Source organism: Euprymna scolopes, chromosome 4 (assembly GCF_053919585.1).
Source record: "Euprymna scolopes isolate OS-2025 chromosome 4, ASM5391958v1, whole genome shotgun sequence".
Taxonomy (NCBI): Eukaryota; Metazoa; Mollusca; class Cephalopoda; order Sepiida; family Sepiolidae; genus Euprymna; species Euprymna scolopes.
This window is the reverse complement of record NC_136485.1, coordinates 117,068,248-117,084,285: the sequence shown is the minus strand read 5'-3', so window position 1 is coordinate 117,084,285 and position 16,038 is coordinate 117,068,248. Positions and strand designations below refer to the sequence as shown.

The 16,038-nt window shown below is 37.9% G+C and overlaps 1 protein-coding gene across 1 annotated transcript; it reads left to right on the top strand.

Moving 5' to 3' along the window:
- Positions 1-5,042: 5,042 nt before the first annotated feature.
- On the top strand, positions 5,043-6,899 carry LOC145271851 (general transcription factor II-I repeat domain-containing protein 2-like). The gene has a single exon (XM_080127012.1). The coding sequence runs from the start codon at positions 5,043-5,045 to the stop codon at positions 6,897-6,899; it is 1,857 nt and encodes a 618-aa protein (XP_079983138.1).
- Positions 6,900-16,038: the final 9,139 nt, after the last annotated feature.

Below are 16,038 nucleotides of genomic sequence, written 5' to 3'. Positions count from 1 at the left end.
CGGCGTTGTACAGGGCGTTCGCCACTGACCCCGCCACTGCATGGGAGCAGTTTGAGACGAGGTCTATGCGCTTGGGCGAGACTGTTGACGTGTATCTCGCCGAACTTAAGAAGCTGACGGTGTTGTTTGGCGGTCTTCCCGAGAGGGCCCTAGCCTACAAATTCATGTCAGGACTCCCCGCTGGAGCAAAGCAGCTCCTGCGAGCAACCTCTACCATGTCCTTACTACCGCTGAGTGACCTAGTGGACAGAGCCAGGACAATAATGAAGGATGACTCGACGGTGCAGGAACCGGTAGTCGCCGTCGCACAGGCCCCACCAAGTGGCGAAGGACCGTCTCAGTGACCCAGCCCGCAAGGTGATGTCATCTGCTACAGATGCAACGGGCGGGACCACATGGCAAGAAATTGTAGAAGGTGGTCGACGGCTGTTCGCTGCTACCGCTGTAACAAGACTGGGCACATGGCCCGAGACTGTGCGGGAAACGGGGACAGGGACAAGGTGCCAGTGCCGACCTCTTCCCCGAACAGAAAATAAACAAGGCGCTCCCTGTCATTCAGGTCCGAGTTAATGACACGTTCTTCAGCCCTCCTTGATTCCGGTTGCTCCCGCACCATAGTGTGTGCGGACTTCTGTCGGGCGTGGAAAAAGAAGAACGTCAGGATAACTACCATTACTGGAAAAATACGAATGTGTTGCGGCGTGGGTGTGGTACACATTCGCACAAGAACTGGGAACTCGACCAACGTCGAAGCGCTAGTGACACGCGAAAAGCCGCTGAGTTTCGACCTGTTGCTAGGCTACGATGCCATCAAAGCCCTGGGCGGCGTGCGCATAACGCGCGCTGGCGTTGTAGAGTTTCAGGATAGGCCCCCGGTGTGCGCAGCACACAGAGTCGACCAGCCGGACTTCAGTGCGGAATTCGACGACCAACAGAAGGCGTGGACCGCCACTTGGAGGTGGTCAGAGACAAGGAACTGGCCAAACTACAAAGAAAAGTGGCAGAGTACCGTATGCCCGACCAGATAAGGCCTGCATACGAAAGCGAGCTCCGTGAATGGATTAAGAACGGTTGGCTGATTCCATACCCCTACGACAAACTTGGACCCCCAAAGGGCTTGATACCGCTGATGGCAGTTGCCCAACCTAACAAGTCAAAGGTGAGGCCGATAATGGACTACCGCGAGTTGAATGCGCACGTTGATGCGTTCACAGCGGACGCCGACGTCTGTGCCAGCAAGCTGCGAGAGTGGCGCCGGCAGGGGTCCAATGTGTCCCTACTGGACTTGAGAAAAGCATACTTGCAGGTCCGGATCGGCAAGGCGATGTGGCCTTTCCAGACAGTGATGTTTTCCGGGAAGAGATACTGTCTTACGCGACTCGGATTTGGGCTAAACGTAGCACCCCAGATAATGAAGGCTATCGTCAATGCCGTGTTGTCACAAGAAGAATGGATCAGAAAGGGAACATCGGCGTATATTGACGATATATACGTGGACGAAGATATCGTGTCCTCTTCGCGCGTAAGATCCAAACTTGCCGAGTTTGGTCTAAACTGCAAGGATTCTGAGCGGCTTGAGGATGGTGCCCGCATATTGGGCTTGAGCGTTCAAGAGGAGCGAGGGATCCTGAAGTGGAGGCGTGGAACCGCAGTTCCCGACGTACCCGACGTTTGCACAAGACGTGCCGTGTTCTCCCTGTGCGGGAAACTTGTGGGGCACCTTCCAGTATGCGGATGGGTTCGTGCAGCGACAGGCGTCATAAAAAGGAGGGCAAATGCGGTCACCAAAGGCTGGGACGATGAGATAACCGACGAACTATTGGTTCGAATGTTAAAGGAGACCGTCGCTAGTGTGAAAAAGAATGACACCGCCACAGGGGACTGGTGCGTGCAGGGAGACGAACTGAGCGTGTGGGTGGACGCAAGTTCTCTAACGATCGGTGTAGTTTTAGAGAAAGATGGCGCCGTAGTTGAGGATGCCTGCCGGCTGCGACCGGCGAATGATGCCGCCCATATCAACCTGGCAGAACTCTACGCTGTAATAAAGGGCATTAATCTGGCACTTCAATGGGAAGTGAAGAAACTGCGTATGCACACTGACTCACTTTGCGTGCACCACTGGGTGTCGGACACACTCACGAGCAAGGCCAGGGCACGCACCAGGCAGCCAGCGAAATGCTGATAAGACGGAGGCTGGAGACTGTGAAAAAACTGGTGACGGAGTACAACCTGTCCGTAGACGTAGTGCTCGTCACCTCGGACTACAACCTCGCCGACAAGCTCACTCGGGTACCACGGAGATGGTATGAGGCTATGAAGAAAGAAGCTAAGCCATTGCCTCTGTGTGCTGCCTCCGTCGAGGAGGACGAAATCAGGAAGATACATCACGGCAGTGGGCACCCCGGAGTACAACGGACCTACTACTTTGTGAAGTTGGCTAGACCAGGGGTCGGCAACCTACGGCACGCGTGCCACAGGTGGCACGCCAAGCAATTCTAATGGCACGCCGAGCCTCCAAATCTTTTAAACTTCATACAGCCAAAAGGAAACAGTTCTCCTTGGAATTATGAGGATATCTGCGATCTCTTGCGTACTCTTGCCACCTAAGTGCATGCCCACAACAAGAAAACGCGTTTTATTTTTGTCCGTGCGAACCGTAGGCGTTAGATGCTCCATGCTCGTTCAAAGTATGTTCTGTCAGATACTATAATTTTGAAATGCGTTTTGAATTGAGTCTGGTGACTCAGTCTCACCGACCCAGATGAAATACAACGTAGCGTGAGAGAGTTGCAAATGTAAAATTTAGTCAAAAATCATAATAAAAAAATCTAATAAATATATAAAAAGTAACTTATCAGACGAAAATAAATGACCATTAAGTAAATGAATGATTCCTCTACAAAAATCAACAATAAAAATAATCAAGAATTCATAAATTTGGAAATTAAAGCAATATTTTCAGAGATAGGTTGATAAAATCCGCCCAAAATTTCAACGAATCGCCGGAAGTTTTGTTTACATCAGCAGCAGCGCTGACATTTGAAATCTACGGATGCCTTGAAGTGTATATAAAATTTAACTTCGAAATTATAAAAAGTGTATATGTAAACCAAAAAATCTTTTGACTATGATTATCTTAATTAAAATAAAACACTTACCAGTGATAATAACAACACGTGTAACATGGAGTTTATTTGTTTTTGTTTAAATTTATTTTAATATTTATACAAATAAAAAAACAATGCCGGAAAAAAAGTTAAGAAAAGTATATAAATTTTTATTTGTAATTATAAAACTTTTGTTTTTAGCTTTTTATTATTATTTAAGTTTTGTAATGAAACTAAGTATATGCTACCATATTCAAAATATGATAAACCTTATTAGGAAACAAATTATTTTTTGGTAGTCATTTTTTTTTCAATATCTGTCTGGCTGTCTGTCTGTTGTTCGTTTAGCAGAAAGAGAGAGAAAGAGTGAGAAATGATTATAATGTTCTGGAAAAATATGTAAAACCCCTCCTTTTTTCACACTAAATGACACTATTTACCATCCCTTGTGAAGAGACGATGACTGGCAATGGGTCATTTTGGGGTTAAAGCTTACCAAAACAAAACAAACTTCCATTTTTGTTATCTCCCTATACTGTAACTCTCTAACTTACCACTTACCCTTTCTTTCACTAAGCTTGTCATAAATCTGTCATCAGCTCTAAGAGAGATTAAAAACACGTGGACTCTATTTGAAAAAAGGAGAATGTTTGTTGTGAGTACTTTAAGCTTTAAATAATGATTATAAATAGAAGGGATAACTTTCAGTTTATATTTTTTTTTTTGTTTTTAAATATTTTTACATGGTTTTTTTTTTTTCGTAACATTTACTAAGTGTTCCGATACAGATAAAATAGCTATTTTAGCAGATCTTCGAAAGAGCAAATTTAATTTTAAGGGAAAGACTAAAGAAACTTTAATTTTTTTAGCATGATAAAAATAAAAAAATTACACAGCTCATAAATCTTTTTTAAAAAATAAAAGAATGTACATATTTTAAACTTTAGCGTTTATTTTCAAAATGAAGGGATAAAGGTTTAAAAAAAAACAACACATTATTTTATTCATTTTTTTATGATCTTTAAATACAGATATAAATTAGAGTGTTCCGAGACGAATTTTTAATAGAAATTCATACTTTCATACTTTTAGACAGAGGGGGGGTAAAAATAAATAAAAGAAGTATGAAAATGAATTTTTCAGAAAATAATTTTATTTCCATTCGAAAGAGCGTAGAATTTTACATAAAATCTGAAAAAATGAAAAGGATTTGATGAATAGAAAAAAAATTATCGATTTTTAAAATCATAGAAAATTTTCAAGAATTTACAAATTTACAAATTGAAATTGAAACTATTACGTGAAAACGCTCACGCGCAGTAAGGAAGCTTTGACTTTTTTGTGATATTTTTTACGATAAAATTAATTATATGAGATTTTATTTTAAAAAGTTTTACTTTTCTTTAAGAAAAATCTTTCCTAAACACAATGAGCTAAAAAAATTTTGAAAATTATTAGTTTTAAACATTTTATTTGCTGTTTGAAATTGAGGGGTGTTAAATTTAGGAAGGGTGCTAGAGTTACAGAATTGTTCAGTGGTCAGAATATGAATACAAGATAAGGTATAATTGCCTTTCAAATTCTTGAAATTGTACTTTTAATTTTCAAGCTCGTAACTGGGATTAGAAGAGATGAGCAATTTCGATCATCTTCATACTAAACAAAATGGTATGATTGGAGGAATACGTGGATGAAATATTTTTTTTAAATTGTGAATGCCACGCACGAATAGGATCCTAGCTCGAGCTAATCAAAACCTTTAGACTTTTTCTGGGACACCCTGTACATAATTTTTCTCCACAATTTTTATTAAAATGTATCCTGGTTCTCCCACAGCAAAGGCAAGAATAATTTGTTTGGTATTTTATATATATCATAATTGATGTTTACGTAATTAGGCCTATTTATATTTTCAGAATACCCCTGCTGTTAGATATGACTGAAAAGAAAAGAAAACTTGATCATCGCCCAGTTCAAGACAATTGGACAATAGAATATGGATTTGTGGAACAAAAGGATCGTGCTGTTTGTGCTTTCTGTTGCGAAAGTGTTGTGTGTCGCACATCTAGTGTACAAAGGCACTTTCAAACCAAACATCAATCTAAGTTTAAAACTTCAGAAGAAAAAGGTGAAGCCATCAAAAAAGCTATTTCTGGTTTCAAAAAACAAACTGTTATTTTGAGCCAAGCTGTTGGAATGAAGAGTAAAGCTACTGAATGTAGTTACAAAATAGCCCAGTGTGTGGCTTTAAATGGTAAACCTTTTACAGATGGTGAATACATCAAAGAAGCTTTTTTGAGTGGTGCTGAAGTTTTGTTTCGTGATTTAAAAAATAAGGACATTATACTCTCTCGAATTAGAGAAATACCAGTCTCTGCAAGATCAGTTGAGAGGCGCATATCTGACTTGGCTGAAAATGTGACAACTAAGCAAACAACTGGATTAAAGCAATCCCTTGTATTTAGTGTCGCTCTTGATGAAAGCACCGATGTAAACGATGCGTCTCGCCTAGCAGTGGTTGCAAGATATCTCGAGAATAATCACATTTATGAGGAGTTGTGTTGTTTATTACCCCTTCATGATACAACCAAAGCAGAAGATATTTTGTGTGCATTTACTGGTTATTTTTCTAAACAAGACATTAACTTGAACAAATTATTCTGCGTAACAACCGATGGTGCTGCTGCAATGGTTGGCAAGAAGAAAGGATTTGTAAAACTTCTGGAAAATCATGTTGGACGCAAACTGTTAAGTTTTCATTGTATTATACATCAGGAGGGCTTATGTGCAAAGACCTCGTCTTTGGATTTGGTCTCTGTGATGAAAACTGTTGTTGAGATAATCAACTTTCTTATTTCTCGCTCTTCATTGGTTCACAGGCAATTCAAATCGCTTCTACAAGAAGTTGAGTGTGAATATGGAGATCTTCTGTTATACAACAATGTTCGCTGGCTTAGTCGAGGCAAAGTTTTAGCTAGATTTGTTTGTTGTCTTGAGGCTATTAAGATGTTTCTTGATGAAAAACAGAAACGATTCCCTCAGCTGAATGATGAAAGCTGGTTGTTGAAGTTGATGTTTATGACCGACATAAACACACATTTGAATGAGCTTAATTTGAAATTACAAGGACAGGGACAAACAGTCCTTGATCTTTTCAGCTATTGGAAAGCGTTTACAATGAAACTTGACATTTTTACCCGTGACATCAACATCAAAGCATTTAAGTACTTTCCAAATGTGAAAAATCATGCAAATCAATTCGAAGTGAACACAGATGAGCTTCAGGAGTACGTGAAAGCACTCAAAGCAGAATTCGAAAAACGAAGCCAGGACTTCTACATTCATAGATCCTTATTTTCATATCTGATTAAGCCCGACATGCTTGATTTGACAAATGCCCAACTGGAACTTTTTAGCTGGATGTACATTGATGATTTTGAAATGCAACAGATTGAATTTAGGTCTTCAGAAATATGGACATTAAAATTTGCTGAACTAAGAAAGTCTCTGGAAGATGAAAATTTTGAAAAGTCTGGTGCTATTCTGAACTGTTGGATCTCCCTCCCAAGCTCATTCATCTGTTTGAAGAAAATTGCTTTTGCTCTTCTCTCAGCTTTTGGTTCAACTTATTCTTGTGAGCAAATTTTCTCTCACATGAAAGCAGTGTTGTTTCCACGTCGAAGTCGTCTAACACCTGAACATTCAGAAAACTGTGTTAAGCTCAAAGTTACAAAGTATGTTCCCGACATTGAGGAATTGGCAAAGACCATGCAAGGACAAGGGTCCCATTAATAATAAAAACTTTTCAGAAACAGTTTTTTCACATTATTTATAAACTTTGACATTATTATATATTTTATGAAATAAATATAGAGAACAGGTATATTGACCTTGATCGTTATAAATAATAAATGTTGGCACGCTGAATAATTTGAAACCCTAAGTCGGCACACGCTAAACAAAAGGTTGCCGACCCCTGGGCTAGACCATCAATACCGAAAAGCGCAGTAAGAGCAGTGGTCAGGGAGTGCCAAACGTGCCAGTCCATCGACCCCGCCCCAGCCAGATGGCGGAAAGGACAGCTGGGAGTGGACGCGACTTGGAGTCGGTTGGGTATGGATATAACCCACTACGGCAGCCAACACTTCCTCACGCTGATAGACTGCGGGCCAACGAGGTTCGCGATTTGGCGCCAATTAGCGAGGCAGGATTCCACCAGTGTCATCCACGAATTGGAATCCATATTCTACGAAAGGGGCCGCCTGAGGAGATCCTCACGGATAACGACACGGCATTCTGCAGCAGGGAATTTAGGCACTTTATGGACAACTGGGGGATCCGCCTTCGACACCGATGCGCATATGTGCCGAGCGGCAACGGCATAGCGGAGTGATGCCACCGAACCGTGAGGAGGATCGTGGCCAGGAAGAAGTGTACGATCGCGGAGGCGGTTTACAGATACAACACAACGCCTAAGGACACCGTGACTGGCGGCAGTGCGCCCGCTGATGCGATTCATCACTACCACGTGCGCGTCAAGGACGTTGAAGTGTGTCTACCCGACCAACGAGAACCCTAGGAGACGAACCAAGTGGGAGACACCGTCTGGGTGAAGCCACCCGGCGGCCGGTGCACCAGTAGCTTTTGGAGGGGGCGGGTCACCGGCGTCATCAGTGAACAGGCCATACTAGTCGATGATACTCCGCGCCACGTAAGGGATGTCCGGCCCGCTCTAAGTGCTGACCAATCGGCAAGCAGTGGAAGTAGCGAGTCATCCGACGATGAGCGATGGATCCAACCCGTGCCCCACGAACCTGGTGACTCAACTGCGAGCAGTGGAAGGAGCGAGTCATCCGACGATGAGCGATGGATCCAACCTGTGCCCCATGGACCTGAAGACTCAACTGCGAGCTCTAATGCTGATGCTGATGCTTCCGATGCCATTTCTGAGGGCTCCAATGAGGAAGTCCCGGTAATACTCCTCCGCAGGAGTGCTCGAATCAAACGGCCACGTCCGCCGTGTCACGTATGGGATCTGGAGACCAGGGGGGAGTGTGAGACTAACCGTATCCCTCGGCGCAAGAGGGTCCGTGTGTGCCTGGCGTGTGGGGTGGTGGCTGATCCTGTGGTCGGGGCAGCGGAACAAAGAGTTTCAAGATGGCGCCTGCCTGCTTTTATTAGAGACGGAATCTCGCAGGATCGCGCGAGATCTCGCGGGGATGCAAATTAGCTAGGCCATCTTGAGGAATAAAAATCGGTCTATTGGAGGTGCGAGGCAGTCGGGTTCTGACGTTCGTGGCGATCAGTACAGTGACCGTTGGGTTCCGTTTCTATTCGGGCAGTCAGCTGAGCTTTGTTAGTTACCTTCGCGCCGTGGCTGTCATTTTTTGTTGGTTTGCTGTGTGTTGCCGTGGTTCTTCAGTGAAACTCTTCGTCGCCCACGACGAGACTCCCCGTCTCCTACACAAGATACTCTTACAGCATAGTGTCGTATATAGTCGTTCGTCATAATAATATTACACCGGCTACTGAATAGGGGAAATTGCAGCATATGTCTTCAACCAGTAAATCTAATAGCAGGGATCTCGCATCAATAAGGAAGGCCGATGATCATAGAATTTGTAGAAGGTTGATGACGAACAGAAGGGATTATCACCTCAGGAACCAAATTATTATCTTAGTTACATGATATGCCGGAGTATTTGTTTATTGCGCTCGAAGACAATCCATTTCCACTGCGTATTGTTTTACAAATCTATTTTACTCGCTGTATTATTCACTTTACTATTATTAAATGGGCTTTCTCAAATGCAATTTTATATTGATATTAATTATATGAATTTTAATTGCATAGAAATGTATGAAAAGGAAAACTCCAAATTAAATGTCACCTATTTTTATGCCTTCCAAATACATGAAAGGGTATTAAAAATGCATTGTTATAATAGTTAAACGTATGCATTCCTTACTTGAAATAGTCATCTTTATATAGAATATTGTATGATAATCTAAGAAGGCAACTGATGCGATAGACGTTTGACAGAATTAGAGATTTGTCATTGAATACGCACATGCAGAACAAATTGAACCGATCAACATTTAGCCGGGACTGTTAAACGTTTAAAATCCAATGCATAAATGAAAACAGATGGGTTCGACGATTTCATAGTAGCGAAATAGATGCGACTGACAAAACGCGCTTCGGACTTTTACAACCGAAGGCTCAATAAAACTGGTAAAAGGGTACTGAAAAAAGTTATGTACACCAAAGAGTACAAAAGTCTGTCGTTTTACATATCAGTCGTTTCTCCGTATTTTTTCAACGTTTTTGTTTTTTTGAAGTTACAGATAGGAGGTTAAAATTTTATAACGACCCTCCTTAATTAGACATATTTCAATCGATTTATTTTACTTTTGTTAAAGTTAGAAACGGTATTTTATATTGTAGAATCGAGGGGATCAACACTGTTGCAAATGGTCTTAGCAATATATATATTTAAATTACTAAAACTGTTTTAGGACAAATTATCAATATCCTATAATTAAGTGTTCTTATTAATTTTAATTTTCTCGTGTGTAAAGACAAGTAAATTTTGCTTTACCCTAAACTGAAGTAAAAAAAAAAAAGCTATACAATCATCAGAAACTGGAAAAGATAAATTAGCTTTCTTAAGTAACAACAACTTCAAGGTTGGATGAATGCTATTGATAGACGTAAAAAATATGTCGGCCTCTGTCTCTTCGTGGAGCAAAGGAAATGTGTCGTCAACATAGCAAAAGTAAAGGTATAGTTATTGAAAACCAGATAATAAAAAGTTTACAAAACTATTTGGCAAACAGGTCTCCGGCAAGAACTAAGTGACATATATAGTTGCCTGTATTTAAGATGACTTACATTGATTTCGATGGACATAGTAGTAAATTTCATTTGTTCCAAAAAATTGTTTCGGAAATAGGGGGATTCGACTGCAATATAAAACGGCGTAATATAGAAATCGGCAAACATTTGATATCACTGAACACGAAACAATCAAACAAAACACTGTGGATACTTCAAACTTGCAGAATAAAATATTTATTTCTAATATAGGTTGATTCCAAATTAAATAACCCAGAAGTTTTCATATGCCACAAAAACAAAAATGCAAAATAATACATGGCGTTATAATGAAAATTGTAGCATAACATGTTTGACCAAAGTTACTGTATTAATCATTAAACATTCCGGAAAAAATTTATACAGAAAACAACAGAATTTTACTTTACAAATGCATATATTGAAGTCTAAAGAACTTGAAGCGTAAATACTTTTTTTTAGAAATTGCGTGATTCTGTATTATGCAACTCGAAAATAATAAGTCTGCAGTAAAACAACGGTTTTTTCTCCTTCTTTCTCTCAAATATATATATATATATATATATATATATATATACATATATATATATATAATTTAACTTTTTCATATTATTACTAATAAAAGAGTTTCATAACGTTTGAAGTTCACAAATGTTTTGCATTTTACACGATTATTCAATTTTTTATAATTGTTATATGGTTTGAAGCTTTTTAGGAACGACATCAAACTAAGCGTTTTTGTATCAGAGCAGAATATGAATACTAAAGAAGTGTAGCTGATCGCAGATATGAGATGAGAAGGGTAAGCCAGTTGCCTCGTATTGTCAAGTAAATAAAACACAAAACACATAAAGATCTATTTAATTGATTGGCATATATGCTTTTCTATCAAATCTAATTTCATTTTTTCTTTCTCTCTGAAGTATTAAACGTGAAAATATCAAATAAATCGGGCATACATATATTTTAGAGAATCGATTTTATGTTCAATATATTTCTTGGGCGATACATCACACAGATTCTAATATTACAATACACGTGATACGCCGATTCACAAATATGTGAACTATTACTATTTTCTTTCATAATTCTGCTTGTCGAAATATTCGGAAATCGATGAATTAGATATTATGTTCAGATGTATAAAACAACGCTATTTTTGCTGGGTTATTTTCTCATAGTACTATGTTACACGTATAATTTTCTTTTCCCCCTGAGTGAATTTGCCTAGCGTATTGTATGCTTTTACTAAGATTAAGATAAGACAGAATTAGCAGGATCCATACTGAGGTATTTATGTCGACTATCAACAAATATTTTACACCAGCAGAATTGTTTAATAGCTTTTCCTGAGCCCTACATTTTATATATTTATTTGTTATCAATTCAACAGTAAGTTGTCGATTTATGTAACCTTGAATGCATAGATTCATGCACCTGTGATTATATAATACGGTAGTTTTTTTCAATTTATCCCATAGGTAGAAACAACAGTACACTATCATACATAACGTAGTGCTTGATGTGTAAAAATACATGGTGTGGTTCGATATATATTTCAATATCTCGCATCTGAAAACATATCGCATATAAAGAAATCTCAAGTTTTCCATCGATATAATCCCTGCATGTAAGGTTTATAGACACGATACAATGCTACTACATTTTAAATATTAAAGTAATTAGTTTATTAGCTAGAAAACAATGTATTCGTTTTAGCACACATGATATATATATATATATATATATATATATATATATATATATATATATATATATATATATATATATATATATATATATATACCAGAAAAAGTACCCTTCGTTGACTGGGTTCAAAAACAGCTTACAGAAAATGGACTCTGATCTATGAAAGTATGAGTGGTTCTGAAAACGAAGGGGTGTAAAGAGAAAGCTTCGAATATGGGAGTATCAAAACCAAAGCAAAATATGATGAAAGTAAAAATAAAATAGATAAACCCCATAATTTATTATACCATACCTGCTCAAACTCAAACACTTATCACAATATTCTGTGGATATATATATTAAAAAAAAAACTTCTTACACTTTGTGACATATTTCCCTTCGATGGAGGTCAGGCGCGAACGTACACCCTATAATTTTTTTATACCATATTTCTTGACGCTGAAACATAATTATCAAAGTCTACTAACGCAGATAGATATGGAAATTCTTTATTAAAGTTTGTGCCTATTTCCATTCTATGGAGGCCAGGCACGGACGCAGACACCACAATTTTATTATACTATCCTTATTTAAGTTAAAACATACTTACAAAAGTATTATATTGTACATCTATAATAGAAACCCTTGTAAACGTTTTTTTTTATATTCGTTGTTTTTATTTCCATTCATTGTGGACCAGATGCGATCGCAGGCCCCACAATTTAAATGAACCACCGTTCTGCAGGATCAAACATACCCATTCCTGTGTCTCGATACATCTTCTATCATTATATCTGATCGGTTTCCTATAATAGTCAACCATATAGGAGCCTATTCGTGACCAGACCCCCCACACATACGCACATACATTCAGCTTTATAATAAAGAAGATATATATGACTACTTCATTTAATCACATAAATTAATATACGAAAGTATAATTTTATGCGTGAACTGTAAGTATTTACTTCAACAGTGCCCAATACATAGTTAGAGCTTGGTAGTAAGCTATATAAAATATATGGCAATTACTACACAGAATATTTCGCGTTTCATTTACGCTCAGATCAGGCATAAGCCTGACGAATCTGAGCGTGGAGTGTTCTGTGTAGCTTAATTGCCATATATATATATTTTGTAACACTATATATATATATATATATATATATATATATATATATATATATATATATAGTCATCAACATACAGTACTGTTTCGCTGTTTCACAGCTCATCAGTGCGGCTAGACAGGCAACTACCTCAAGCCAGGATTGAAACCCGACCGTTTGTACGGCAGTCAAGGCTCCTAACCATTACGCTATTGGCGGCTGCTTGAACGAGTAGTGAGTTTAACGATGTTTTTATATCATCCGAAATACCTCCGCTCGATTTGTTTGCACAAAGAGCGTCGCTTGTATGCTAATGGTAATTCGTGTTTCACTTCTCAATATGCTCAACTTCAGGTGAGGAGCATTATAGTCATCCACATACAGTACTGTTTCGCTGTATATATATATATATATATATATATATATATATATATATATATATATATAAAGAGAGAGAGAGAGTGTGTGTGTGTGTGTTATATATATGATGTGTGTATATGTATGGTTTGTATGTGTGTGAATACATATTTATATTCCCCCAAAACATCTGGTCTTGATGAAGGGGGGCAAAAACCTACTGCTATTGTTTCAAATGATGTCCAATAACAGCATGATTCTAAATATTTCTCATATGTTATACCTTCCCATTTTTTAGAAATAGAGTACGATTATGAATATCATCAGTATCACATACTCCCTTTACACTGCGAAAATTACTATATGTATAAAAACAAAGAGCGGAGATATAACATGAGATAAATATTTGGAATCTAGTCTCCCCTACCTGTTATTTCAGATCATTTGAATAATAGCAAGTTTTTGTCTCCCCTCCGTCAAGGCCAGAGGTTTTGTTGAATATCAGATATTTTGTAATTCATATGCAAATCTAGGAAAACAAATGACTATGATTAAAGTATTGGCAAAGGTGCAGTTGTTTCCACTCCCGAAAAATCCTTTTAAATTATCACAATAAATTTTTCGAGGGTGCTGAAAACGATAATAACAGTAAACAGCACAGGAACTACGTATTTTCTAAAATATGGAAAAAAATACGTTAAAATAATATAGAAAAGTGAACCCACAAATCTTGGAACAGTAATGAACGGCCTTTACAAAATAAGGTCACGAGATCCATTACATAATTAAGGTCATTAGCTTTCCAACGAGCCTTATTTTGTAAAATTCTGATCAGTAGTTGCCGAGATTTTGAACTTATGATATTGCACCAAAAAGTGGTATATCTATACATGGAGATATCTATACTCATCTCTAATTCAAATATTGAAATGCTCATATCTCTAGTTCTATGATTCGAAACCACTGAAAATTCTGCAGGCTTTTAGAAGATTATAAAACTTTTGAGAATTGGGTCGAAAGAACCAATATTTTCAAACAAATAAAATATGCCGAAATTAGCATATTTATATATATATATATATATATATATATATATATATATATATATATATATATATATTATCCTATCAAGTCAAGGTCCTGGATATGACCTTAAACTATATCCGATGGTGAGAGCCCCAGCTTGCAGGCCTTAGGGAGTGTGGAACCAGCCTTTAATTGCTATTGCTCCCAGGTCCACTCTGACTCGGAGTGGTAGCACCTGTTAGGGTCCCAACTATGGGTTAAATAGAATACGACTTAAAAAACAAATATACTATATTAAAAAATCGTTCCTCAAAATCACCAGATTCGGCATTAAATAACCTGAAAAGGGTTGATATGCCGTAAAACAAAACAACCTACCAACCAACTAGCAAGCCAGCTTTAATTTTGCCGCTTTGGAATGAATTTTTCTTCAGACCTTTGGCTTAGTTGTCTCCCCTGTGGATTTACCAGGCCACGAATATAAGAGATGCTTTTAAGAAGATTCCATACTTTTTTTACAAGCGTAGACCCTTGAAAATTCATTATGTTATTGTTATACATCATATAAGATGACTTAAAAATCTTTATGATTTCAGTTTTAAATGAACAGCTACATCAGGGATGGTTATACACCCTAATAAAGCCTGAAGGTCATATTTGGTTCGTTGTAAACATACAACCTGGGCGTGAAAACATATTAGAAGAATGGTAAGCTATAAAAAACATTTTTTAAACTTTAATACTGACACATAAACATATGAAATGCTTTGCATGAATCAAACATCAATTTTGCCAACACAGATTTAATGGAGACAATGACTCTGTAAAGGGTAATGGAAGGTGTCGGAGGATGTGAAAACAACATAGTTGCTTAGGCAGATAAAGATTTTTTATGGATAAGGACCATCATGTGTCTATAAAAACAATAAGTGCAAAGTTTGATGTATTGGAATAGTACACAGTTATTTGCAAATAACTGAAAATGATTAGGATTTGCGCGAAACATGTCCGAATGCACTTGTCCACAAGTCCATTCTTGTCTCAGACTAAATAAAAGATGGGTATCAAGACGGTTCCTTACCCTCTGTATTGTTCAGACCTTGCTCCCTGTGGTTTTTGCTATATGTTAAGCACAAGGAAAACCTCAGAAGCTGTCGTTATGAAACAGTTGAGGAGACAAATGAGTCTGTGACAAGTATCATTTACACACCAACACAAGAGTACATCCGTGACGTATTCCGAGAGTTGTTAGAACAGCACAATAAGTGAATAGCAGCCAGATTCAATTACTTCGAAGGGGTTTAGAGTTAGATATGTGCACTATCGATAAAAGTTCCATGCAAAAAGTCTTAGACTTATTGAAGACAACTCGGATATATATGATATTATATGCCAAGAAATTTATTCTGGTCTTCTAATTAATGGACTAATTACTTTATTATTTGAATTATTGTTTGATTGTGTCGTAGATAATAATAGAGCTACATTCCAAAGTCCAATTTTTTTACTTAATATTTTGTCTTTACATATATCAAATATATTTGTTAGTGCAGATGTTTCGTAAGGAAGAACGGTCAATTAATCGTGTGTTAATGCAAAATATATTCATGGGAAACTCTTCAGAAAACTGGAATTAATTTACTTAAGAAAGAAAAAAGTCAAATGAATTCTTCAAGCCGAAAAATTATGTTGGGAATCATCGCGTGATTAAATAATGACGCTATTTAAAAAAATATATATATATATATATATATATATGTGTGTGTGTGTGTGTGTGTGTGTGTATGTGTCTGTGTGTAGGTGTATGTGTGTGCGTGTGTGTGTGTATGCCAGAGGTGTGAATTCCGTATATAAACGTTGATTTAATTTAAATAAAGTAAAATACGCAACAGGT

What these genes read in the sequence shown, in the direction of transcription:
- LOC145271851 (XM_080127012.1), top strand. Translation starts at nt 5,043, where the DNA reads ATGACTGAAAAGAAAAGAAAACTTGATCATCGCCCAGTTCAAGACAAT.